Source organism: Carcharhinus amblyrhynchos, chromosome 12 (genome assembly GCF_965287045.1).
Source record: "Carcharhinus amblyrhynchos chromosome 12, sCarAmb.v2.hapA, whole genome shotgun sequence".
NCBI classification, from domain to species: Eukaryota; Metazoa; Chordata; class Chondrichthyes; order Carcharhiniformes; family Carcharhinidae; genus Carcharhinus; species Carcharhinus amblyrhynchos.
Genome location: NC_137335.1, coordinates 30,955,985 through 30,983,625, shown reverse-complemented (window position 1 = coordinate 30,983,625; position 27,641 = coordinate 30,955,985). Strand labels below are relative to the sequence as shown.

General features: G+C 41.0%; 1 protein-coding gene across 1 annotated transcript in view; it reads left to right on the top strand.

The window, feature by feature from the left end:
• The window catches only part of tcp1 (t-complex 1), a 51,876-nt gene that overhangs the window by 12,339 nt on the left and 11,896 nt on the right, over positions 1-27,641 (top strand). The window contains exons 2-9 of the mRNA XM_080200316.1: positions 3,706-3,791; positions 5,162-5,290; positions 6,040-6,137; positions 9,297-9,407; positions 11,234-11,415; positions 14,349-14,475; positions 19,842-20,017; positions 24,244-24,367. Of these exons, the coding sequence (XP_080056442.1) occupies positions 3,706-3,791; positions 5,162-5,290; positions 6,040-6,137; positions 9,297-9,407; positions 11,234-11,415; positions 14,349-14,475; positions 19,842-20,017; positions 24,244-24,367 (1,033 nt within the window). The remainder of the gene's footprint in view (positions 1-3,705; positions 3,792-5,161; positions 5,291-6,039; positions 6,138-9,296; positions 9,408-11,233; positions 11,416-14,348; positions 14,476-19,841; positions 20,018-24,243; positions 24,368-27,641) is intronic.

Genomic DNA, 27,641 nt, shown 5'->3' with positions numbered 1-27,641 from the left:
TCCTCCAAAAAGTATCCACTGACTGCTTTGCTTTCTATTAATTAGCCTATTTTGTGTCCATGTTGCTTCTGTCTCTTTTACTCCATGAGTAATAACTTTTCTCACTGGTCTGTTGTATGGTGCTTTCTCAAATGTTTTCTGAAAGTCCATGTACACATCAAAAATATTATCCTTATGTACCCTTTCTGTTACCACAAAACCTTTTTTTGAGCAAGATTGCAATTCTCCAGCCTTCTGGCATCTTCCCTGAGTCTGGGAAGACTAGAAGATTATGGCCAGCATCCCTGCAACTTCCATTCTCACTCCTTTCAATATCCTTGGATGCATCTCATGCAGTGTTGGTGCCTTGTCAACTTTCCATACCAACAGACTATTCAACACTTATTGTTTGCCAATTTTGATGTGTTTCTGCAGGCAGAGTTTCTGTCATCTGTTAATGTGTCCTGAATAGTACCTGCCTCTTTGATCAAAGACAAGTGCAAAGTATTCATTTAATACCTTAGCCCAGCCCCGATTATATACATTCCCTTTCAGTTCGCTAATCGGCCCTAATCCTTTTACCACCTTTTTATATGCCTATGATAGACTTTTAATACCTATTTGGCTTTGCTCATAATCCCTCTTTACTTCTGTAATGTTCTTTTAGGGCATTTTAGTAAAGTCAAGCAGCGTGGTTGGTGCAGGCTTGGAGGGCCAAAGGGCCCGTTCCTGTGCTGTAATTTTCTTCTTTTTCACCTCCGCTCTGAACCCTCTGTATTCCTCTTGGTTCTCGACCGTGTTTTCCACCTGGCAGTTGTGACAAGTGCACTTTTCCTTCCTTTCTTAATTCAATCTGTTTTCATCCAAGGCCTATTTATTTGCTTTTCCTAAGGACCATTTATTTTTTTGAAGGTAGCCCATTTTTCACCTGCAGTTGTCCTGCCAACCTTTCGTTCCTGTTTAACCGGCTCAGCTTGGTTCTTGCCCCATTGAAATCAGCTTTTTCCCCAGTTTATTATTTTTACTCTGGATTGTCTATTATTCCCTTCTACCATCCTTGTTTAAGGTACAGTAATTATTCTCTCCTAAATGTTCCCCCATTGACACCTGATCTACCTGGCCTATCTTATTTTGAACCAGGTTGTTGGACTGGACATATACTGCCGTAGAAAATTTTCCTGAACACGTTCTAGGAATTTTGGTTCCTCTCTGCCCTTTACACTACCACTGTCCCAGTCTACATTTGGATAATAAAGTCTGCCATTTTAAATACTGTAGTAGTTAGCATCTCTGCGTAATTTCCTTTCATATTTGTTCTTCTGTATCATCAGCACTCTACATAGACTACACTGAGCAATGTAATTGCACCCTTTCTGTTCCTTATCTCTAGCAAATTGATGATGTCCTTGAATTCTCATGGACATCCTGTAGCTCTAGCACTGCTACGCTCTCCTTAACAAGTGCCACTATCTCATCTCTTTATTTATCTTTTCTGAACACCTACTCAGGAATGTTAACACCCAATCCTGTCCTTCCTTGAGCCAGGTTTCTGTTATCTCTGCAGCAACATATTTCCACAATGCAATCTGTGCCTGTACCTCCCCAATCTTATTTGCTGTACTTTATGATTCACATAACACGTGCAATAACCCTGATTTAGACATCATTACTTTCTTGATATAATCACTGAAGATCTACTCTTTTTCATAAAAATTATAAAGAACTAGGAGCAGGAGTAAGCCATTTATCCCCTTGAAGCTGCTCTACTATTAACACCGTCATAGATGATTACTGACTTCCTCATATATGATATTTTCTTCTGCATTTTAAATATTTGAGGTCAATTTGATTGTTTCATGGAGACATTGTAGTCCTTGTAATTTTGTACACATTCACTCTTTGCATTCTTAGTTTAATTTTTGATTTGTTTAAATTGAGATTAATTTCCAGCCAGTTGTGTTGAAATCTGTAAAGTACTTGGTGTAAATAATAAATTGAACACTTGATTGACACTGCTTGACATATGTTGGTTTCTCAGTAGTTCTGATAACAGGTCATCAACTTGAACATAAGAAATAGGAGCAGGAGTAGGCCACCTAGCCCCTCGAGCCTGCCCCGCCATTCAATAAGATCATGGCTACCAAATAGTGGTTCAGTTCTGCTTACTCGCCTGCTCCCCATAACCCTTAATTCGTTTATTAAAAGCTATCTACTGTAACTTAAACACATTTAACGAGGTAGCCTCCACTGCTTCAATGGGCAGAGAATTCCAAAAATTCACTACCCTCTGGGAGAAGAAGTTCCTCCTCAACTCTGTTCTAAATTGGCTCCCCCTTATTTTGAGGCTGTGCCGTCTAGTTCTTGTTTCCATTCTAAGTGGAAGTAATTTCTCTGCCCTGTCTAGCACCTTCATTATCTTATGTCTCTATAAGATCTCCCCTCAGCCTTCTAAACTCCAGCGAGTACAGGCCCAAACGAAATTGAAACATTATGTTGGCTTCTTTATTCACAGGCACTGCCCAATCTGTTGTATTTACATGATTTTATTTTAATTTAAATTCCCAGTAGTCTGATGGGCAACTTCAGTGTGACATTCATCAGTGCTTCCCACACTGTCATCCCATCTTAATGCTTGGAAATTGATGCGATCAGAGTGGGGCCTAATGGTTTTGTCCACAATAGTTTCAAGCACTCTTGAGATTTTAGAGCTAGAAATTGTGCACTTGTGTAATAAAACTTCAGTGCCAATGCCAGGACTGACCCACCATTTGTTGGTGCATATTCTGACTGCCTTCTGCATTAGGAGTGCATCCAAGGAGGCCCCCAATTAACCAGTTGGAATGCTGCACTGGAAGGCCAATTAGAATAACTATTGAGGACAGTAAGTCGTGGGGGGAGTGGGTGGATACTATTTTGGGCAGGGTCTGCACTCTAAGTCATTGCTGCCTTGGAGCTTGCAACCCCAAATGATGGGCCCACTAAGCTTTAGGAATCCCCATTGTACATCTTTGTGCACTATTATTCCCTTAAAGGATTTTGTGCTGTGTGAAGTATGAGTAAACGTGTCACATTCTGAGAGGGTGCCAAGGCACTTTACAAGAGCAGTACCAAGGACTTTTTCAATGATCTTGAGGATCTGAGTTGAAGAGTTGAGCTATAGTGCTGAAATATTGTGCTCCGGAACTTGCTATGCCTCCAGCAGCCTGGATTTTCCAAATGGAAAATCATTCCAGGTCCTATCCACAAGAAGTAAAACAGATCCAATTACTGCCCCAACGGTATTCCCTGAATTAGAACTAAGAACAAAAAAGGACAGCACAGAAACTGGCCATTCGGCCCTCAACCTGGGCCGATCATGATGCCCTAACTAAACCAAAAAAAACCTTCTGCCGTTATGGACCATACGAGCAAAGTAATGGTAGGTGTCATCAACAGTGCTGACAAAGGGCATTTACTCACCAGTGGTGCTTAGTTTGAATTTTGCCAGGATCACTTGGCTTCAGACCTCTCTACAGTTCTTTATAACTCCAGAATTATTTAATTGATTAAAATGATGTGTGTTTTCTGCCATGGAGGGATTTGAACTCTCATCTCCTATTAGCCCTGGTTCTAGGTGACTTGTAATATTACCGTTACCACTTGCTGTTCCACCGTACCAAATTACTTGTCATACAATTCCAAAGATAATTTGCCTTTTTATACCTGTGTATTTGTTCTTTTTTCCAGTGATGGCAGCAGCCTCCATTGCTAACATTGTGAAAAGCTCCTTGGGACCAGTTGGTCTGGATAAAATGTTGGTGGATGATATTGGTGTAAGTAAAATTTATCACTCTCGATTCTTGTCACCAAAGTTTTCTTCTACTGGAATGTTAATATGCTGTTCCTTGGGTATCGGGTACCCTTTGTTTTTGTCCATTGTATGGATTAAAGTGAATTTGAGCAAGGTAATGCACCGATTCAGCTAAAGAACAGATCTGGTCTAATACAGATATAGCACAGAAACATGCCCTTTGAACCAGCATATCTATGCTGACCATCAAATACCAATCTACATTAACCCCATTTACTGGCAATTGATCCATAGCGTGCTATGATGGGGTGATTGAAGTGCTTGTCTAGGCGCTGCTTACATGTTGAGAGTACTTGCCTCCACCACCCTCTTAGGTAGCACTTCCAATATACCCACAACCCTCTGGGTGAAACCATTTTTCCTCTGATCCCCTCCAAACCACTTCCTTGCCTTGAACCTATACTCTCTGGCCTTGGACACCTGTCATGAAGAAGAAATTCATTATGATCTACCCAATCTATGCTCCTCATTATTTTGTATACCTCTCAGATCCTTCTCTGCTTCAGCAAACACAAACCCAGTTTATCCAGTCTCTCCTCATAGCTGAAACTTTCCATCTCAGACAACATCCTGATGAATTGCCTCTGTACCCTCTCCATGCAGGCATGTCCTTCCAGCAATGTACTGATCAGAACTGCACACTTTATTCAATTTCTGGTCTAACCAATGCTATATAAAGTTGTACCAAGACCTCCTTGCTCCTATATTCTAGTATTGACTAATGAGCCGGTATTCTGTATGCCTTCTTCACCACCCTACCTATCTGTGCTGTCACCCTCAGGATTCCTTTGTTCCTCAATACTCCCTAGGGACCTACCGTTCATCGTGTATTTCCTTCACTTATTAGATTTCCCAGTATATATCACTTCACTTATCAGGATCAAATTCCATCTGCCACTGCTCTGTTAAATTTACCAGCTGATCAATATCAGTCTGTAGCCTAAGACTGTCTTCACAGTAAACACCAGTTTTCATGTCATTTGCAAACTTGCTAATTATACCTTCTACATTCACATCCAAGTTGTTAATGTATATAACGAATAGCAAGGCTCCCAGCACTGATTCAAATGGCACCCTGCTGGTCACAAGCTTCCAATCACAAAACCAATCTCCATTCTCTGCAAGCCAATTTTGGATCCAATTTAAGAGAATCCCCACAACACACAAGGGGCCATTAGACCTGCACCCAGACCCTATCCCCTTTCCTCGCGTATTTGCCCTGCCAATCTCCCGACACTTAAAACAATATGACTCTAAAGGATATGGCAAAATAAAATAAATATCTTAAATGCAACTCTATCCTAAATTATACATATTTCTGGTTTTATGCAGGATGTCACAATTACGAACGATGGAGCAACAATTCTAAAGCTGCTTGAAGTGGAACATCCAGCTGCCAAGGTGTTGTGTGAGTTAGCTGATCTTCAGGACAAGGAAGTAGGGGATGGTACAACATCAGTTGTAAGTAAATTTGTATTAACTGGCCTTTTTGTTTAAAGAAAGCTTACCGCTACTGTGAATTAACCTAAATAATTTTAAGCATAAATGTATGTTAATCATGTGACTAACTCTTCATTGACCAACAGAATCTTCCATCAATAACCTGTGTTGTGAAGTGCTATGGGTTGAGACCACAGTATTATCACTGCCTGTTGACTATAATTAACTCAGTAAATATACAGCAGATGGGGGTTAGGAGGAAGGACTGGGTGAGTGGGATCAATAAAAATGTAATAGGAAGAAGGATGGGGTGGGTGGGAAGGGTAATATTTTGAGATCCAAAGAGTTGGTACTCGAACAGTTGGGTTATACTAAAGTTATTTTCCTGTGTCCCGTTGGTCTCAAGTTAACAATATGCTTCATTAGTCATAAGCACTGTATTTTAGATACAGATCAATTATTTTTTCTGTTTAAAAATGGAAATGTTGATAGTCATTTTAAATTAAGCAATGTAATTGTATTGGAAGATTGGAATTAGTGCATTAAAAATTGGATTTTCAGAACTTAAAATGTGACTTTGCATAATTTATCATTCAATTAATTTAAATCAGTTGTTCAATTGATGGTTGTCTATTTTTAGTTTGCCTTTGGTTTCTCATTGACTTACAACGCTAGATCGAACAAACACATCTGCCAGTTGCGAAAGTGAACATGGGATGGGAGAACGATTAATACTTTTAACAAATCGGGTGCCTTTGTTTTTAATATAGGTTATTATTGCTGCTGAATTACTAAAGGGCGCGGATGAATTGGTGAAACAGAAAATTCATCCAACCTCCATTATTGGTGGTTATCGTCTTGCCTGCAAGTAAGTTGTGATGAAATATACAATAGGTCAGGTAGATACAATTAATACAATCACTTGAGACTTGTACAGATGTGTTGCAGATTTTAATTTGCACTAATCTCTCTGGCATGAGATACTGGTTGCCTTTTGTGAGAAGTTGAAATTTGTTTGATAGTTAAGATTGGTTGAAATTTATCAGTGCAATTGTAACATTTTATCAAAAATCAATGGTAAAGAAGCCAATACAGTAATGCAAGACATAATTACAGGTGACAAAAGGTAAATTGGAGTCGTGACTAGATGATACCAAGTTTGGAACAAACATTTAATTTAGTATGGTATAAATGACCTTTTTAATATGTCTGCACATCATATTGTGTACTTAAAACATTTTAATGAGCTTGGGTTTTAAAATAAACTTGATTTGAATTTGACAATAACTTTTGACAAGCATTGGGGAATTGATGTTTTACATTTGATGGAGATATTTAGTTTGGAGTTATGCAAGATCAGATAAACTACTCTTACATAGGTAGCTTTTTCCTTGTGCCATGTGGAAAATGTTGAAGGATAGTTTGGGGCTATTAATTTTCACGAGCATACTATGTATGTCCCTCTCCTTGTCAGAAATTAAGAACATAACACAAGAACATAAGAAGTAGGAGCAGGAGTAGGCCATGTAGCCCTTCGAGCCTGCCCACTATTCAATAAGATCATGGCTGATCTGAAATGGCTCAGTTCCACTTCCCCGTTTTCTCCCCATAACCCTTAATTCCCTTGCCTACCAAAAACCTATGTACCTGTGTCTTATATATATTTAGCGAGGTAGCCTCCACCACTTCAACGGGCAGAGAATCCCAGAGATTCAGCACCTCTGAGTGAAGAAGTTCCTCCTCAACTCTGTTCTAAACTGCGCCCCCCCCCGCCCCCGCGCGCGCGCAATATCTTGAGGCTGTGCCCTCTAGTCCTGTTGTCCTTTCTGAGCGGGAAGAATCTCTACCTCTACCCTATCCATCCCTTAAGTCTCTATAAGGTCCCCCCCCCCCCATCCTTCTATACTCCAACAAGTACAGACCCAGTCTATTTAGTCTCTCCTTATAGTCCAACCCCCTCATCTCCGGTATCAGCCTACTGAACCTCCTCTGCACTCCCTCCAAGGCCAAAATATCCTTGCGCAAGTGTGGCGACCAAAACTGCACACAGTACTCCAGCTGCGGCCTTACCAGTGCCCTGTACAGTTGCAGCAACACCTTCCTGCTTTTATATTCTATCCCCTCACTATAGAAGCCAGCATCCCATTTGCTGCCTTGATCACCTGCTGCACCTGCAGAGTGGGTTTTTGCGACTCATGCACAAGGACCCCCAGGTCCCTCTGCACCGTAGCATGCTGCAGCTTTTCGCCCTTTAAATAGTAATCCCTCCTACTATTATTCCTGCCAAAGTGGATAACCTCACACTTGCTAACATTGTACTCCATCTGCCAGGTCATCGCCCATTCGCTCGGCCTATCTAGATCCCCCTGCAGACTTTCCACACCCGCCGCACAAATTGCTTTTCCACTTATCTTTGTGTCATCAGCAAATTTCGTCACCCTACACTCAGCCCCCTCCTCCAGATCATCTATATAAATGGTAAATAGCTGAGGCCCCAGCACCGATCCCTGCGGCACTCCACTAGTTACCAACCGCTAATCAGAATAGCACCCATTGATACCAACTCTGTGCTTCCTGTTAGACAACCAATCCTCTATCCACGCTAACACATTACCCCCAACTCCATGCCCCCTAACCTTCTGAAATTGTTGGGACTGAACTGTAATTACTCAAGTAACGTCAATGTGAATGCAATTACCTACCTTCTATTTGCTACTATAACATTTTGTATTGGATGAACACAACTGTTCCAATTAGTGAGAGTCTTAGACCTCATGTATTTTAAAAGAATGGTGAAATGTTAGTATAGTTTCAGTCTTAATGCTTTATTTTAAAAACATGCATACCTAAGTTCTTATCCAGTTAAAACCGTTCCCTAGATATTACTTCCTTATCTATTTGGAATATTGTGAGCAGTTTTGGGCCCCATACCTAAGGAAGGATATGCTAGCCTTGGAAGGGGGGTCCAGAGGAGGTTCACAAGAATGATCTCAGGAATGAAAGGTTTGTCATATGAGGAGCGGTTTAGGAATTGTGTTCAGTGTAGTTTAGGTGGATGAGGAGGGATCTTACTGAAATTTGCAGAATACAGAGAGGTCTAGAGTGGACATGGAGAGAATGTTTCCACTAGTGGGAGAGATGAGAACTCGAGGACATAACCTTAGAGTGAAGGGAGGCTCCTTTAAAACTGCGATAAGGAAGAATTTCTTCAGCCAGAGGGTGATGAATCTGTGGAATTCATTGCCACTGAGGGCTGTGGAGGCCAGGTCATTGAATGTCTTTAAGACAGACATAAGTTATCGATCAATAAGGGGATTAAGGGTCAAGGGAGAAGATAGGAGAATGGGGATGAGAATCATATCAGCCATGATTGAATAGTGGAGCAGAGTCTGGGCCAAATGGCCTAATTTTGTTTCTATATCTTGTGGTGTTGTGGTTAGATTTGATAAATGGTTAATCTTTCTAAGAACCCACATCGTTTGACTAGCCTGACTCTCCTCTTGACTTGCTAGTTATTGCTTGTGGGGAGAAAAACTTTGTCATAATAATGTGCTGAATTTGTTTCTGTACAAAATAAAATGACTGCACATCAGTTGTTTTTTACTTATTCTTTCCTGGAATTGGAAGTTGCTGACTTGACCAGCATTTATTGCCCTTGAGAGAGTGGTGCTGAGGATGGATGTTTTACAGTGTTGTTGACGTACCCTTCATTGTGCTCTCCTCCTAACAGTTAAGCACTGATTTATTGTCTTTGAGAATTGTTCATTGTAAGCTGGGGGTGTGCAGAATATGCATTCTGTGGGAAATTTGATTAGGTGAGTTTGCTTTAATTATTCTAATAACATGAAGAGGAGAATGGCTTTTTTTATGATGGCCTAATGTTGAAGATTATATTATGTTGCTGTTGAATTGATAACACTAAAGCATCTAGAATTGTTTGCATTTATACTTGAGAATGTTCAACGTGATTAGGAATGAAAAGTTGTTATTTAAAATTTGGTAATTTTTTAAAATGTTTTATTAACAGGGAGGCAGTCCGTTACATCCAGGAGAACCTGACCATTAATATGGATGAACTAGGCAGAGAATGTCTTGTCAATGCTGCCAAAACTTCTATGTCGTCAAAAATAATTGGAGTGTATCTTTCTAACAAAACTGGCTTGAGCGTTCTATATGTTTCTTTCCTAAATTCTTTGCTGTAGGTTTCCTTCTAACTGAGATTAATATTGTTCAACATTGTGACTCTTTTGTTCTTCACTCCAGTGAGCATTCCAAATATGTTCATCTATGAAGGGGCATTTTCACCAGTGCAAGAAGTTGAGCTATATTTTTAACATTGCCAAGATGTTGATGCTCTAATGAGTATCAGTTGAGAGTGTCTAACAACTTGTTTAGAATTCTCCAGTTAGCTTGATATGTAATATTATTTCGGTGAGATGAGCCCATTTCTGTTACGAAGTATGGTTGGTCTTGTGAGCACTGATTAATTTGTTGTTGTTCTGTTTCCACTTGTCTCAAAATGATAGCATTATTTCTTGTGTAATGTTAACCAAGAAATTTGATTTTGATGTAGATTATTCAACCCAGCTTAGTTATGTAGATCACAGTTTTGTTTCTTTGTGGTGTTAGGGACCAAATCAGAAACTCGAGTATACTATGAAATTGGTTTGGAACCCAGCTCATTTTAATTTTCAGTATTCGTGAGCGTAAGATATTTCACGATTCAGTTGATCCACTAGGAAGCTTTTAAATATTATTTAACACAATTAAAATATTACAGAATTAACACAACCTTTATTAATTGAAATACTTAAACATTATCAGGTATAATTTAACTGCTAGCTATCTCTCGTTCCAATTTAAGCAGTGTCCCTACAGGCGTAAACCCCTCTTCAAAATCAGTTAGCGAAAACACAAGGCTTATGTGGGGTCCTATGCTAATTGTCTTTTTATCAGTTCTCAACTGAGACACCTGCCTTCTGACTTCCAGACAGCAACATCCAGAAAAAACATCCATCTTCAAACAGCAGAACTTCAGAGAAAGAGACTTTTTTTTTGGCAGGTCCCAAATGCCAACCTCCAAAGAGAGAGTCAGAGTTGCTGCACTGTAAAGATTCAAATCAGCATCTGGGTGCTTGTTTCTCTCTCTGACCATAGCTCCACCCAATCAAATAGTTTCTGTATCAACCAACTTAATCAAATCACAATCAAACCCCAGGGAATATACTAAAATAACAAAACTGCACTAGCACTTTTAAAACACTCATGGAATCCCTCCAGTGCAGAAGGACGCTATTTGGTCCATTGAGTCAGCACCAGCTCTGCGACAGAATATCTTTACCTAGGCCCACTCTGCCCTATACCTGTGACCCCACACATTTATCCCACTAACCCAACATCTTTGATCAAGAGGCAACTTAGCATGGCCAATCCACCTAACCTGCACATCTTTGGACTGTGGGAGGGAACCAAAGCACTGAGAAAATCCATGCAGACACAGGAAGAAAATGCAACTCCATGCAGACAGTCACTCAAGTTTGGAATGGAACCTGGGTCTTTGGCTCTGTGAGGCAGCTGTGCTAGACCAAAATGTCACCTGATATTTGGGATCAGTTATGCTTCTGAATTAACAACATGTGGGCTGCTGATTATAGACAAAGTGGCACCTGTGAATAGAATTTCTAAACAAGAAACATGACAGAAATGTATTTCTAATACAGTATTGTCACAGGGTTTGAATTGTGTAAATGAGTGGAAATTATCCACTGGCATTCCATGCTTGCTTTATGTACGTATTGATTCTGCACCAAGTCAGCACACTGTATACCACAGTACTTTCTGTTTAATGTAGCACCTTGCAACTGAGTGGAATTGATTTTTTTTTTATAAATATGCTTTATTTATGTAACCCTTGATCTAATTTTAAACTGAAACAATGCTTTTGAACCTTGACTTGAGTCACAGTGATGCAGACTTCTTTGCCAACATGGTGGTAGATGCTGCTCATGCAGTAAAATTCACAGATGCCAAGGGTCAGGCTCGCTATCCAATCAAGGCTATAAATTTGCTAAAGGCACATGGGCGGAGCCAGAGAGAGAGCCTTTTAGTAAATGGGTATGCGCTTAATTGTACTGTTGGTTCACAAGGTAAATATCAACATTGTATATGTTCTACATGGTTGAATATATAGAATCCTTACAGTATAGAAGGAGGCCATTCAGTCCACCTGGAGCAACTCTCCGAAAGAACATCTCATCCAAGCCCACCCTATACCTGTTGCCCCATGGATATACCATGGTTAATCCACTTAATTTTGTGCATTTTTGGACACTCGGAGGCAATCTGCACATCCTTGAACTGTGGGAGGAATTCAAAACACCTGGAGGATCACCTGAGAATGTGCAAACTGCACACGTCACCCAAGGCCAGAATTGAACCCAGTTCCCTGGCGCTGTGAGGCAATAGTGTGAGCCACTGCTGCCTGTTATAATACCACTGGAGTGCTTTCAGCAGAATGACACCACAGTGCAAACCTGATAGTTGAAGTGGGCAGGATTTATTCCTCCGCAAATAGCAAAATGAGCAATGTCTTGATTTCCTCAGCACAGAGTCTCTGCAGATTGCAGCAGGCAGGATTCGGCTGGTTTACTTGACAAACGTGCAGAAGTGCCGTCTTTATCACATGGAGGATTGTTGCTTACTAATTGTGTGTAAAATAAATTCCATTCGCTTACGCAGTGACCTCTAGGTTTGATCTGATAGGGAATTTATCACTGTTCTGGCTAAGAATATGGTGTCACAAATAGTGATGCACGATATGCTGCTAGACAGGAGCTCACTAAAGTTAATGTAAGCAAGAAGTAGTAGAAAAATTAATGCCACTAAACAAACTTTGACAATGTGATCATCCCAGGTTTTCATCCCAGGATTTTAACCATAATAGTTGAGAAAATTGCTGATACTTTCACCACAATCTTCCCAGTCCTCCTTGATTCAGGAATTGGCCTTTTATATTAGAAAATTGTACATTTAAATAAGTAAGAGTGCAGAAGTGTGAAGTTATGATCTCCTGGGGGGTCTTTTCTGGAAAAGTTGACAAATTTAGAATTAAACAGATAAAATTTCTCTAAAAATTCAAAGCTGATTACTGGATGGCCGAACATTTGGGGCCCATGTATAATAAATTTTGATTTATTTGAAGTAAGATTTAAGGGTTCACTTGTTTGCAATATCCTCCATCACACCAGGTTGTCGAGGCTTAACCACATGGCAAGAAGGAACATTTTTAAAGAGTGAATTCAGAAAGTTAACTATTAAAAGAGTAACATATCAGAAAGATAAAAAGCAAAGTGTCCATTAACAGTAAAGGGAAATAAGTTTAACAATTGAACAGACTTCCAACTACCTTCTCAGACTAGGATATGAAGTAAAGGCTCCAAAAACATGGATACCAAATTAAAACAACAATGCCATCCCCTCCTCCCTTCAAAACACCCCTCTCTACCAAAATGGCTTCTCATTGAAAGAGGCATTTGGACCTGAGCTGGCAACAAACCCTGTAACCCCACATATTACGCAAACACTAAGGCCAATCAATCTAACCTCCATATTTGGAATGAGAGGAAACCCACATAGACAGGGATAGAACTTACAAACTCCACATACAAACCTGAGGCTGAAATTGAACCTGGCTTCCTGGCACTGTGAGCCAGCGGCACTGTGAGCCAGCAGTCCTGCTGTGCCAGCATACTGTCCAGGACCCCTTTTTATACTGTAAAAATGTTAGAAGCCCGCATCTGTCAATTGTTGGAAAATAATCAATTGGTCTATAACTTGTCAAGAACAAAATAAAAATTAACCCATTGTTTTTAGTTAATTATGCACGTTGTTTCAGCTTTGAGACAATGCTTTCCCTCAGGCTAACTCAGGTCAAGAGATGTAGTTTAAGTGTTGACCAATAATCCTGAATTAATTTCTACAGTCAAGGTTACACAAGTAACTAACATGTTCATTTTTTTTATGTCTGACTGCGAATGACATGTCATCCAATTCTCATTGCATTTTAAGATGCTGTAATAATCAAATATTAATGAGTTTATAATTGTGTTCCAGATTACATCACCAGTCTTTCTTGGAAAGAGTTTAGTGTAGATTCATCATTAGACTGCATGAATTAGATTAGGAAATACTAAGCTTTTGTTCCCTGGAATGTAGAATGTGAAGCTACAGGGAAAGGTGATGATATGATTTGGGATTTGTTAAAAGGAATTAATACAGTCAGTAAACATAGAACAGTATAGCACAGGAACAGGTCCTTTGGTCCATATAGATAAAGCTTTTCTACTAGTCCAGGATCTAGAACAAGCAGAAAAGTAACCATAAAATTAGTCAGGCCATTCAAATGAGACATAGAAAATTCATTGTCATTGCTGACCATTCAGTCTAATTGTAGATAACTACAACATAGAAAGAAAGCAAAACATTAACAAATTTTATAATTAATGCACATTTTTGTCCCAGGATTGTAAATTGAAATAAATGACCTTATATAATAATATTAGCTTGTAGTCTGAAGGCAATTGGTGATCTGATTGCACAGATACTGGCAACCCAAATGCCTATTCTTTCCTTGTGTGTTCAGTCTGTTGCCTTTGCCAGGCTGATCAACTGCAAAGTGTTGAACATCATTGCCAAGCTCAATCCTCTAATCAATTAAGTTTGACCCTAGATACTGCCCTAGCTAGGACAGGGTAAGAGAACAACAAAGAACAAAATCAGCCTGGGAAACAGGCCCTTCGGCCCACAGAGTAACAATTGCATTTGAATCTGACCTAGTCTGTCAGCTTGAGTACCTGTGCGGTACTTCTCTATCACTGAAATCATTGAGGAAGCTTATGCACGTTTTATTTATAACTTGAAAGGTTAACGTTGTGGTACGCTTGCAATAGTTAAACTTGAGATCTGATGTGTTGGCTTTTTCTCCCATCGTAATTCATTTCCAATATCCATGTTTTGAATTAATGTAATTTAATTTTATTTCCATTCAGTTGAGATTAATTGAAATATTTTTTGTTTCTAGGAATGACAAAAAGAATAATTAATGCTAAGATTGCATGTTTGGACTTCAGTCTGCAGAAGACAAAAATGAAGTTGGGTATCCAAGTTGTTATCTCTGACCCAGAAAAGTTGGACCAAATTAGACAAAGGTATGATGGGATTGAAGCTGGGAATGGGAAAGGATGCTCTTTTCTTTTAATCATTTGTTATTCTGGTGAATACTGAGGCACTTAATCCTTAAATTGAAAAAATATTTTTGTTTATCCTGAAATTACAGTTGAGAGTTTTTAAAGAATTTTATTGTATTTTGAGTTTGGGGATCTCTCTCCCCCTCCCTGAACCTATTGTCCATGAGACCCACTACATGCTTCCATGGCATTATTCCTACAAAATTGCTGGCCACAAAACTTTGCTGCTGATGTTCGTGGTTTCTGCACTTCACATACTTCCCCAGCTCCCTGTCAAATCTTCCAAAACAATCCCCACTACAGAAAAAACACTTTGGCCACCTCCTGTGGTTGCAAGCTACTGCTCTATTTCCCTTTCCTGTTAAGTGCTTGGAACATTATCATCATCAGAATCAATGTCCATTTTTCATGCAGTTATGCTTGAACCCTCAATTACCCCTTCTACCTCACATAGGAGGATTTAAACTAGTTTGGCCGCGGGTGGGAACCAAAGCAAAGGTGAATTAACTGAAGGGGAACCAGAGAGTAGGGCCAGTAAGGCTCTGAGAAAGAACAGGCAGGGTGTGGTTGCTAATCAGAGGGTCTAGTAGACTGAAGTGCGTTTGCTTCAATGTGAGAAGCATAACAGGTAAGGCAGATGAATTTAGAGCTTGGATTAGTACTTGGAATTATGATACTATTACAGAAACTAGCGTTTATTAACAGAGTTTGAGTTTGAGTCGTGGAGTTATGTTGCAACTATACTGGACGTTGGTGAGACCACATTTGGAATATTGTGTTCAATTCTGGTCACCTCACTATAAGAACGATGTGGAAGCATTGGAGAGAGTGCAGAGGAGATTTGCCAGGATGCTGCCTGGTTTGGAGGGTAGGTCTTATGAGGAAAGGTTGAGGGAGCTGAGGCTTTTCTCTTGAGTGGAGGAGGATAAGAGGTGACTTAATAGACACTTATAAGATGATGAGGGGGATAGATAGAGAGAACGTGCAGAGACTATTTCCTCGGATGGATGTAGCTGTTACTAGGGGGACATAACAGTAAGGTTCATGGGAGATATAGGAGGGTTGTCCAAGGTAGACTCTTCATTCAGAGAGTGGTTGGGGTTTGGGACACACTGCCTGCTTTGATAGTGGAGTTGGACACTTTAAGAACTTTCAAGTGGTTATTGGATAAGTACATGGAGCACACCAGAATGATAGGGAATGGAATAGCTTGACCTTGGGATCGGACATAGCTCAGCACAACATTGAGGGCCAAAGGGCCTGTACTGTGCTGTACTGTTCTATGTTCCAGACTTGGTTATGGGAAGGACTGGATTGGCAGCTTAACATTTCAGGCGAGATGGAAGGGCATGTAAAAGGAGTGGGGGAGTTGCTTACTGATTAAGGAGAATATCACAGCTGTACTGTGGGAGGACATCTCGGAGGGCTCATACAGTGAGGCATTGAGTAGAGCTCAGGAATAGGAAGAGTGTAGTCGCAATGTTGAGGTTTTACTATAGGCCACCCAACAGCCAATGGGAGATAGAGGAGCAGATTTGTAGGCAGATCTTGGCAAGATGTAAAAGTAACAGGGTTATTGTGGTGGGAGATTTTAACTTCCCCTATATTGATTGGGACTTACTTAGTGCTAGGGGCATGAATGGGCAGAGTTCGTAAGGAGCAACCAGGAGGGCCTCTTGAAGCCGTATGTAGATAGTCCAATGATGGAAGGAGCCGTACTGGATCTGGTATTGGGGAATGAGCCTGGCCAGGTGGTCGACATTTCAGTAGAGGAACAGTTCTGGAACAGTGACCATTGTTCAGTAACCTTTAAGGTACTGATGGATAAAGATAAATGTAGTCCTTAAGGTGCTAAATTGAGGGAAAGCTAATTACAACAATATTAGGCAGGAACTGAAGTATGTAGATTGGGGGCAGATGTTTGAGGGAAATCAACATCTGACGCGTGAGAGGCTTTCAAGTGTAAGTTGATAAGAATTTAGGACCTGCACATTCCTGTAAGGATGAAGGATAAGTATGGCAAGTTTAAGGAACCTTGGGTGTACTGCAAGGATCTGTTTTGGGGCCACTGCTGTTTGTCATTTTTTTATAAATAACCTGGATGAGGGTGTAGAAGGATGGGTTAGTAAATTTGCAGATGACACTGAAGTTGGTGGAGTTGTAGACAGTGCGGAAGGACATTGCAGGTTACAGAGGAACATAGATAAGCTGCAGAGCTGGGCTGAGAGGTGGCAAATGGAGTTTAATGCAGAAAAGTGAAATGATTCACTTTGGAAGGAGTGACAGGAATACAGAGTACTGGGCAAATGGTAAGTTACTTGGTAGTGTGGTTGAGCAGAGAGATCTTGGTGTCCATGTGCATAGATCCCTGAAAGTTGGCACCCAGGTTGATAGGGTTATTAAGAAGGCGTATGGTGTGTTAGCTTTTATTGATGGAGGGATTGAGTTTAGGAGCCATGAGGTCATGTTGCAGCTGTACAAAACTCTGATTTGGCTGCACTTGGAGCCCTGCGTACAGTTCTGGTCGCCACATTATAGGAAGGATGTGGAAGCATTGGAAAGGGTGCAGAGGAGATTTACCAGGATGTTGTCTGGTATGGTATGAGGAAAGGCTGAGGGACTTGAGGCTGTTTTCATCAGAGAAGAAGGCTAACAGGTAACTTATTAAAGGCATATAAGACGATCAGAGGATTAGATAGGGTGGACAGTGAGAGCCTTTTTCCTCGGAGATGGCTAGCATGAGGGGACATAGCTTTAAATTGAGGGGTAATAGATGTAGGACAGATGTCAGAGGTAGGTTCTTTACTCAGAGTAGTAAGAGCGTAGAATACCCTGCCTGCAACAGTAGTGGATTCGCCAACATTAAGGGCATTTAAATGGCTATTGGATAAACATATGGATGATATTGGAATAATGTAGGTTAGATGGGCTGTGGATTGGTTTCACAGGTCAGTGCAACATCAAGGGCCAGAGGACCCTGTAATGTTCTGTGCTCTATAATGAGAAACATTGAGTCTGGTTGAAGAGAAAAAGAAGCATTTCCAAGTGTGGAATACAAGGAAGTAGAAAGAAATTTAAGCAAGAAGTGAGGAGGGCTAAAAGGGGTCACAAAGTCATTGGCCAGCAGGATTAAGGAAAATCCCAAGACATATACATAAAGAGCAAAGGACATCTAAGGAGAAGGTTGGCCACTTAAAGGGAGGGAATCTGCATGGAACCAGAGGAAGTAGGCGAGGTATTAAATGAGTACTTTGTGTCAGTATTCACGAAAGAGAAGGACTTGGTTGATGACGAATCTGGGGAAGGGCGTGCAGATAATTGTCATGTTGAAATCAAAGTGAAGGGCGTATTGGGGTTCTTACGAAACATTAAGGTAGACAAGCCCATGGGATATATTGCAGAATACTGAGTGAGGCAAGGGAGGAAATTTCTGGGGCTCAGAGAAATCTTTGTATCCTCACTGGCAACAGGGGAGGACCCAGAGGATTGGAGAATAGACAGTGTTGTTCCTTTTCTTTTAAGAAGGGTAGCAAAAATAATCCAGGTAATTACAAACTGATAAGCCTTACGTCAGTGATGGGGAAATTATTGGAGAGGATTCTTTGGGGCAGGATTTACTCCCACTTGGAAATAAATGGACGAATAAGTGAGAGGCAACGTGGTTTTGTGACAGGGAGGTCATGTCTCACTAACTTGATTTGAGATTTTCCAGGAAATTATGAAAATGATTGAGGGTAGGGCAGAGAATGTGTCTACATGGACTTCAGTAAGGCCTTTGATAAGATCCCTCATGGCACACTGATACAGAAGGTGAAGTCACATGGGATCAGAGGTGAGGTGGCATGATGAATACAGAATTGGCTTGGTCATAGAAGATAGAGGGTAGTGGAAAGGTGCGTTTCTGAATGGAGGGTTGTGACTAGTGGTTTTCACAGGGATCAGTGCTGGGACCTTTGTAATATATATAAATGATTTGGAGGAAAATGTTAACTGGTTTGATTAGTAAGTTTGCGGATAACACAAAGGTTGGTGAATTTGCGGATAGTGATGAGGACTGTCAGAAGATACAGCACGATATGGTTCGGTTGGAGACTTGGGCAGAGAGATGGCAGATGGAGTTTACTCTGGAAAAATGTGAGGTAATGCATTTTGGAAGGTCTAACATACATAGGAAATGTATAATATTTGGCAGAACCCTTAAGAGTATGGAGAGGCAGAGGGATGTGAGTGTACGCGTACACGTCATTGAAAGTGGCAACACAGATGGAGAAGGTAGTCAAGAGGGCATACGGCATCCTTGCCTTCATTGGCCGTGGATATACGAGGCAAGTTTTTTTTAGACAGAGGGTGGTAGGTTCCTGGAATTCGCTGCCCGGTGGAGATAATGGAAGCGGGTACTTTTAAGGGGTGCCTGGACAAATACATGAATAGGATGGTAATGTTACCATGGTCCCCGGAAGGGGAGGGTGTTTTATTTCAGTCAGGCATGCTTGGAGGGCTGAAGGGTCTGTTCCTGTGCTGGAATTTTTTTTCTTTGTACCCACCCAGCTCATGTCATCTTATCTGATGCTGAAGTCTTTATCCATTCCTTTTTTATGTCAACTCAAAAATCTGCTTCTCAAAATACACCTCGCCCAAAATTCTGCTACCTGTATGTTAAATGGGGCAGCATGGTGGCACAGTGGTTAGCACTGCTGCCTCATAGTGCCAAGGACCTGGGTTCTATTCCCGGCTTGGGACACTGTGTGGAGTTTGCACGTTCTCCCGTGTTCGCGTGGGTTTCCTCTGGGTGCTCCAGTTTCCTCCCTCAGTCCAAAGATGTGCAAGTTGGATGGATTGGCCATGCTAACTTGTCCCTTAGTGTCAGGGGGACTAGCATGGAGTCAAGTGCAAAGGGCTATGGGTGGAATTGTGGTTGGTGCAGACTTGATGGGTCAAATGGCCTCTCTTTGCACTGTAGGATTCTATGCACTCTCCCAATTCCCTTTCATTGTTTCACCTTGTATGCATATATTTTGAATTGTCTCAAACCCAACCTTATTTTCATATCCCTCCAAGACATTAGGAGATAGGCAGTTGAAAAGGAGAATTGCAATAAGTATTTAAATGTGTGGTACAATAAATTGTGCATATAAATATCCTTCTGTTCATAATCAGTTAAAATCAATAGTTTTAGACCTGTGTTCAGATTTACAATGATCACATGCTAAATCAGCTTCACCACCCCATCTGAGATCACCTGACACAACAAAAGTCATCTGGGTATTTTCATTGTAATCATGTTTCCTCCTCAGTATTCAATGTTGACTATGGCTTTGATTTTTCAGAGAGTCTGATATTACCAAAGAGCGAATCCATAAGATCTTGGCTACAGGTGCAAATGTCATCCTGACCACTGGTGGCATTGATGATATGTGTCTAAAATATTTTGTGGATGCTGGTGCCATGGCTGTACGCCGATGTCTGAAAAGGGACTTGAAACGAATTGCAAAGGCAAGTGGGGGTAAGTATAAAAGTCAGACTTGAGTTAGGAATTGCAGTCTTTTGACAACAGTGTAACAAATTGCACATTCTGGAAGAGAGAAATAGAATTAAAGCTTCAGATCATGATGTTTTATGAAATCTGAAATCCATCAACCTGAAACATTGTCCCTTAACTTCCTAGCTTTCCAGCATCAGATTTGGAGGATACCCAAAGATGTGCTGGGGAATTACTCTGGAATGTACCCAGATAAAAGTTTAGTTGGCAGTTGTCTTGAAGTGCCAAGTCCCGTGGTCAATAGCGCTGTGCTGGGAACTATTTGATGATGTGGAGATGCCGGTGTTGGATGCCTTGGACTGGGGTAAACAGTCTTACTGTGTTTACCCCAGTCCAAGGGCAAACCCGAAAGCTTGTGAGTTTACTATTAAATAAATTGGTTGGGCTGAAACCTGGTGTTGTCAGACTTCTTCCTGTAACTATCTGATGAACCAGTTTAAATCTGTAATTTTGGTTCTGTTAAGTATATGCTAATAGTTAATAAAACCACTTCCAACTTCAGCATAACTATTTTAATTAGCCAGATCAAGCCCCACACACTTTCTATTACCACTCCTCCCCTCCCAATTTTAATTCTCCTTTCACTCACCAGGGTATTCAGCTGTGTGTGTGTGTGTGTGTGTGTGTGTGTGTGTGTGTGTGTGTGTGTGTGTGTGTGTGTGTACATATATTTATTTCCAGCATTTTCTGTCTTGAATTCATCTTTACAGTTTCAGCAGTATTTTGTTGCTCGTACTTGGAAATGTTGGATATTTTACACTATTCCATTACAAATAGCGAGCCATTTTTCCTGATTCTAATCAGAATTGTTGTGCCACAGGGGGCAGCCATTCATGTCTGCGCTGACTCCCCCACATGAGTATTGTGACTTAATGCATCTAGCCTCAAAACTGAATTTGTCACCCTGAAACCATTTTTATAAACCTCTTCTATACGCCATTGCACTCGCATCCTTCTGCAGTGTGGTGTTGAGAACTATGCACAATACTCGACTCAAGATCTAACTAGTGCCTTGTATAGGCTCAACATAATCTCCTTGCTCTTGTACTGTGTTCTTATTAATAAAGCCCAGTGTAAGGGTTTTGAAATATAAAACTTCAAATTAAAACAAACTCAAATCTGATTTTTTTTCTAACACTAATATCTTCAGTTGTGCCTGACCTGCAACGTATATATAACTAATATTTATGAATCAAGTAGAATTTGTGAAGCAAGATTTTGCATATACTTAACAACCAGTGAAGACAATATAGAAATTTTCATTAGGAAATCTTGGTATTGTCAGCACATGCCCTCTGTCATTTGAAGTGATGTTGAACTGTGTCCAAAAGAGCCGTACCACAGAAGCAATGGTATCAACGAGAATTATTTCTCGGCTTTTATCCCTCAGTCTCCCATTCCTCCTTCCATTTTTTTTTGTTTTGGAGATGGTCCAAATTCATTCTATTGGCGATAGGACACAACTCATCTCGTGTCACCCCACCTTTGCAACAATCCATGCCTTATGGATCATAAACTCCAGAAGTTTACATTCCATCATAAACAAATACACATCTCCTTCCAACTACTGAGAAGCTGTAAGTAGTCATTTTCTCTTGTCAATATATCTTAACCCAAGTCCAATACTAAAACTATTCAATTCAACAGTTAAGACCATTTCTTATAATATCAGAGAATAAGAGTTTCCTCTCCTATACCACATGGTAGGTTGTTGCATAAGTTTAAATCTCACAGGACCCAGGGTGAGGCAGTCAAATGGATACAAAATTGGCTTGATGACCGAAGACAGAGGGTGGTTATAGAGGGTTGTTTTTCAAACTGGAGGCCTGTGACAGTGATGTGCATCAGGGATCAGTGCTGGGTCCATTGTTATTTGTCAGGTGATATTAATGATTTGGATGAGTGTTTAGGAAACATGATTAGTAACTTTGCAGATGACACCAAGATTGGTGGCATAGTGGACAGTGAAGAAGGTTATCTAGGATTGCAATAGGAATGTGATCATTTGGGCCAGTGGGCTGACAAATGACAGATGGAGTTTAATTTAGATAAATGCAAGCTGATGCATTTTGGTAGATTGAACCAGGGCAGGACATGGGCACTGGGGAGAGTTACAAAACCATTTTTATAAACCTCTTCTATACACCATTGCACTCGCATAGGGGTACCGTTCATAGCTCCTTGAAAGTGGAGTCACAGGTGGACAGAGTAGTGAAGAAGGCATTCAGCATGCTTGGCTTCATTGGCCAGAACATTGAATACAGGAGTTGGGATGTCTTATTGAAGTTGTGCAAGACGCTGGTAAGGCCACACTTGGAATACTGTGTACAGTTCTGGTCACTCTATTACGGAAAGGATATTACTAAACTAGAATGCAGAAAATATTTACTAGGATGCTACTGGGACTTGATGATTTGAGTTATAAGGAGAGACCAGGTAGATTGGAACTTTTTTCTGTGGAGCATAGGAAGCATAGGGGTGATCTTATAGAGGTCCATAAAATATTGAGGGGCATAGATCAACTAGATAGTCAGTATCATTTCCAAAATGTAGGGAAGTCTAAAATTGGAGGGCATAGGCTTAAAATGAGAGGGGAGAGATACAAAAGTGTCCAGAGGGGCAAATTTTTCAGAGGGTAGTGAGCCTCTGGAACAAGTAGCCAGAGGAACTAGTAGAGGCAGGTACAATTCAGTCTTTTAAAAAGCATTTGGATATTTATGTGGGTAAGATGGTTATAGAGGGATATGGGCCAAACGCAGGCAATTGGGACCAGCTTACGAGTTCAAAAAGGGGATGGCATAGACACGTTGAGCCGAAGGGCCTGTTTCCATGATGTAAACCTCTGACTCTAGTATACATCCATTAAAGCCTGCATGGTTTGTTTAACATAAGATGTCATCCCAAGTTCACAATGTCTATGTCATTCCTTCAAACTGACTTTAAAAATAAACAAATCATATATCTTGGTCATTAAGACCAGCTTCAACTCAAATGAGCTCCATCATAAAACAATAAAACAAATTCGTTTCTTCACAGATAAATGCTTTTCCTGTTTTCCCATCTATCCTGAATGTTAATTGCCCAACAAGTCGGAATGGAACCACTTAATTTTAAACTGCGCTTACCAGATAAAATCCATAGATGATACAGATCGTAAAAATTAGTGGAACTCTCAGAATCTTACGGCAAGATAGTGTGTGCTTTATTAACTGTTCTCTTCTCCTGTCCTCCACCTTCAATGAACTATACACATATAAACCCACGTCTCTCTGTTCCTTCATCCCCATAAAATATTTACCCTTCATTTTATATTGTCTCTCCATGTTCTTCCTAACAAAATCATAGAATCCTATAGTGCAAAGAGGCCATTTGCTCATTGAGGCTGTACCAACTCTGATCATCATACACAGGTCCTTTCTTGTAACCTCACCTGTTTACCCTGTCAATCTCCCTAACCTACACGTCATAGGACACAATCCGCCTAACCTGCATCCGTGGCCTGTGGGCAGAAACCAGAGCACCTGGAGGAAACCCACAACATGGGAAGAATGTGCAAGCTCCACAGAGTCGCCGCAGGCTAGATTTGAACCTGGGTCCCTGGTGCTGAGGCAGCAGCACTACTACTACGTCGTCCTTATGCATCAACTTGCACTGTGCAGTTCGGTTTTGTGTAATTATGCATTCTATAAAGTAACTAAGGTGGTCAGATATGCAATTACAAAATCTTGGCATAAGCGTTTTGGTTCAGACCTTGCAGTCAGTTGCAATCTGAGGGTGATTGCACCTGCTGCAGAGATGTTTAGTGCTGTTCCATTTTTCATCCTTGCAGCCTGGTTTTCCATCCCTGAGACCTGTCTAATGCAAGCATCCGACCTACAATGGGCCCAAGTCTCTGATGCTGGTATTTTGAGAAGGGCCTGTGCAGTGCAAACCTGCCTGTGGAAAGTTAGGCTTCCCAAGCAATAATCCTGTACCTGCAGAATCAGGTTTTCTGAAGGGTCCAATACACAATGTGACAATTATCTCAACTTTTGAAGTCTTGATGTGACAATGCTAATGTGCAATTAAGTACAACTGTCATTTTGAGTATTTTGTTCCTATTGATGGCATAGTTTTATGTTGGAATAAAAGATAAAAATCAGAAGTCTGGGGCATTTGTTGCACATTTTTAACCCTTGTTTCACTTGTAGCAACTATGTGTTCAACGCTGGCAAACTTGGAAGGAGAAGAGACTTTTGAAGCCTCTATGCTGGGCCAGGCAGAGGAAGTGGTTCAAGAAAGGATATGTGACGATGAACTGATACTGATTAAAAAGTAAGCAGGGGAGAGAAGTGAAATGTATTCTATTTTCAATCAATACCTTGGTTTTTAAGGATTTGTTTATAGTAACTAACTTTTTTTGCAAAAGCTTCATTCACCTTGGATTTTTTCTGCTCCTGAAATTTACATTTACAGGATTACTTCCTTGATTTTACCCTTTGAATTAGCTTAGCAGCATTTGTTCATTGTGGGAGGTGGAGAGGAAAATTAATTGTGCCAAATAGTTTGAAGGTTCACATCTGTAACTGAATAGAAGCAAAAGGTTTTAAGTGCATAATGAGGTTTGTACCAAAGTTCTGACAGAATTTATCATAACTTTTTTCAGGAGTCAGTTTGCTGCTGCCACGGGTAATTTTTGTTCTTGTCTAGTTTTTCTGAGCATTTGGACCTATAGTGCTAAAAGGCTCTACATAGAGTAATTAGGGTATCATAGATGACAATTATCGTGTCAACTGAAAAAGTAAAAACCCGGAATGTGTTTTGCAGTCTGAAGTTTGGAGTGGGACCATTTGTTGGATCTCTTTGGATTCTCCTTTGCTTTACCTGCCAAAACAATCCCCTTTTTGCCCTCCTGATTCCTCTCTTAACTCTATTCCTATATCCTCTATACTCTTCAAGGGATCCACTTGATTCCAACAGCCTATGCATGTCATGCTGCCATGGTCATTTTTGTTCGTCTAGTTTTCCTGAGAGTTTGGACTGATGGTGTTAAAAGGCACTTTGTAGAATACTTAGGGTATCATAGATGATAAGTATAGTGTCAACTGATTTAGCAAAAATCCTGAACTGATGGCTGTTTGTTTTTTGCTTGAAGGTGTTGGCTGAAAGGACTCTTCCAGTGACTTGTTCCCTCTCCTGTTCCCCTGACTGAGGTTGATTGACTTGAGTAGGGATCCCCAACACTGTTGCATAAGGAGTTTCACAAACTTAAGTCAGAATTTTTGCTATCCACTCTGTCCATGCCACTCATAATCTCATACATCTTCTTTAAACTTTTGCCCATATACCTTAAACCTATGTCCCCTAGTACTTGACTTTTCTACCCTAGGAAAGAGCATCTGACTATCCACTCTGTCCATGCCACTCATAATCTTGTAGACCTCTATCAGGTCACCCCTCAATCTCCATCATTCCAGCAAGAACAAACAGACTTCATCCAACCTCTCCTCGTAGCTAATGCCCTCCAGACCAGGCAATATCCTGGTAAACCTCTTCTATATCCACTCCAAACCATCCACTTCCTTCTGGTAGCATGGTGACAAGAATTGTACACATATTCTAAATGAGGACTAACTAAGGTTCTGTACTGCTGCAGCCCGATCCACAAATTTTTATACTCAGTGTCCTGACCAGTGAAGGCATGTTGTATGCTTTCTTGACTACCTTATCCGCCTGTGTTGCCATTTTCAGCAATTGGTGGGCACATACACCCAGCTCTCTCTGCCTGTCAATACTCCTAAGGGTTCTACCATTTACTGTATGATTCCTACATGCATTGGATCTTCCAAAATATATTATGTCACACTTGCCCGCATTAAACTCCATCTGCTATTTCTCTGCCTAAGTCTCCAATCAGGCTGTATTTTGCTGTATCCTCTGACAATTCTCTTCACTATCCGCAACTCCACCAATTTTTGTGTCATCTGTGAATTTACTAAACAGACCTGTTACATTTTCCTCAATCATATATATTATGAACAACAAAGATCCCAGAACTGATCCCTGTGGATCAGTCAATCACAGCTTTCCATTCAGAAAAGCACCCCTCTATTACTACCTTCTGTGGCCAAGCCAGTTCTGTATCCATTTTCTGGTACGAAAGATGAAGTTTCACGGGATCAGTCTACCATGTGGTACCTTGTGAAAGGCTTTACTGAAGTCCATGTATACTACAACCACTGTCTTTCCCTCATCTATCACCTTCGTCACTTGCTGGCAAAACTCGATTAACCTCCCCCTTCACAAAACCATGTTGTCTATCGTAATTTCATTTGATTGCAAATTGGGGTAAATCGTTTCCAATAATTTCCCTACCACTGATGTAAGGCTTACCGGCCTATAATGTCCTGGATTATTGCTGCTGCCCTTCTTAAACAGTGGCAGCAGGATAGCCAGTGTTGCTGATGACACCAGGATTGGAGGAAAGGCAATTTGTGCGGAGGGTGTGGAGAGTCTACAGAAGGATCTAGATAGGCTGGGCGAATGGGCCAGGAAATGGCAAATGGAATTTAATGTTGGCAAGTGCGAGGTGGTCCACTTTGGTAGGAATAATGGTAGGAAGGATTATCACTTACGTGGCGAAAAACTGCAGCAGGCGACGGTGCAGAGGGACCTTGGGGTCCTTGTGCATGAGTCGCAAAAACCAGCTTGCAGGTGCAGCAGGTGATCAGGAAGGCAAATGGGATGCTGGCCTTCACTGCAAGGGGGATTGAATGTAAAAGTAGGGGGGTCTTGCTGCGGCTGTATAGGGCATTGGTGAGGCCGCAGCTGGAGTACCGTGTGCAGTTTTGGGCGCTGTACTTATGCAAGGATATTTTGGCCTTGGAGGGAGTGCAGAGGAGGTTTACTAGGCTGATGCCGGAGTTGAGGGGGTTGAGCAATGAGGAGAGGCTGAATAAATTAGGCTTGTACTCGTTAGAGTTTAGAAGAATGAGGGGAGATCTCATTGAGACGTATAAGATGATGAATGGGATGGATAGGATAGAGGTGGAGAGACTCTTCCCGCTCAGAGGATAATAGGACTAGGGGGCACAGCCTCAAGATAAAGGGGGGGCGGTTTAGAATGGAGTTGAGGAGGAACTTCTTCACTCAAAGGGTGGTGAATCTCTGGAATTCTCTGCCTGTTGAAGTGGTGGAGGCTACCTCGCTAAATATTTTTAAGACGCGGGTTGATGGGTTTTTGATAAGCGAGGGGATTAAGGGTTATGGGGAGAGGGCAGGAATGTGGAACTGAGCCACGACAGATCAGCCATGATCTTATTGAATGGCGGGGCAGGCTCAAAGGGCTGGATGGCCTACTCCTAGTTCTTATGTTCTTATGTGGATATAAAGTTTTCTGTCTAGGCCTCAGCAATTTCCACCTTTGCCTCCCTCAGTATTCTGGGATAGATCCCATCAGGCCCTGGGGACTTATCTACTTTAATGTTTTTTAAATGCCCAATATCTCCTTTTTGATATCAACATGACCCAGAATATCTACACACCCTAGCCTAAGCTCCTCATCCATCAATTCCCTCTCTGAGGCAAAGTATTCATTTAGCATTTCCTT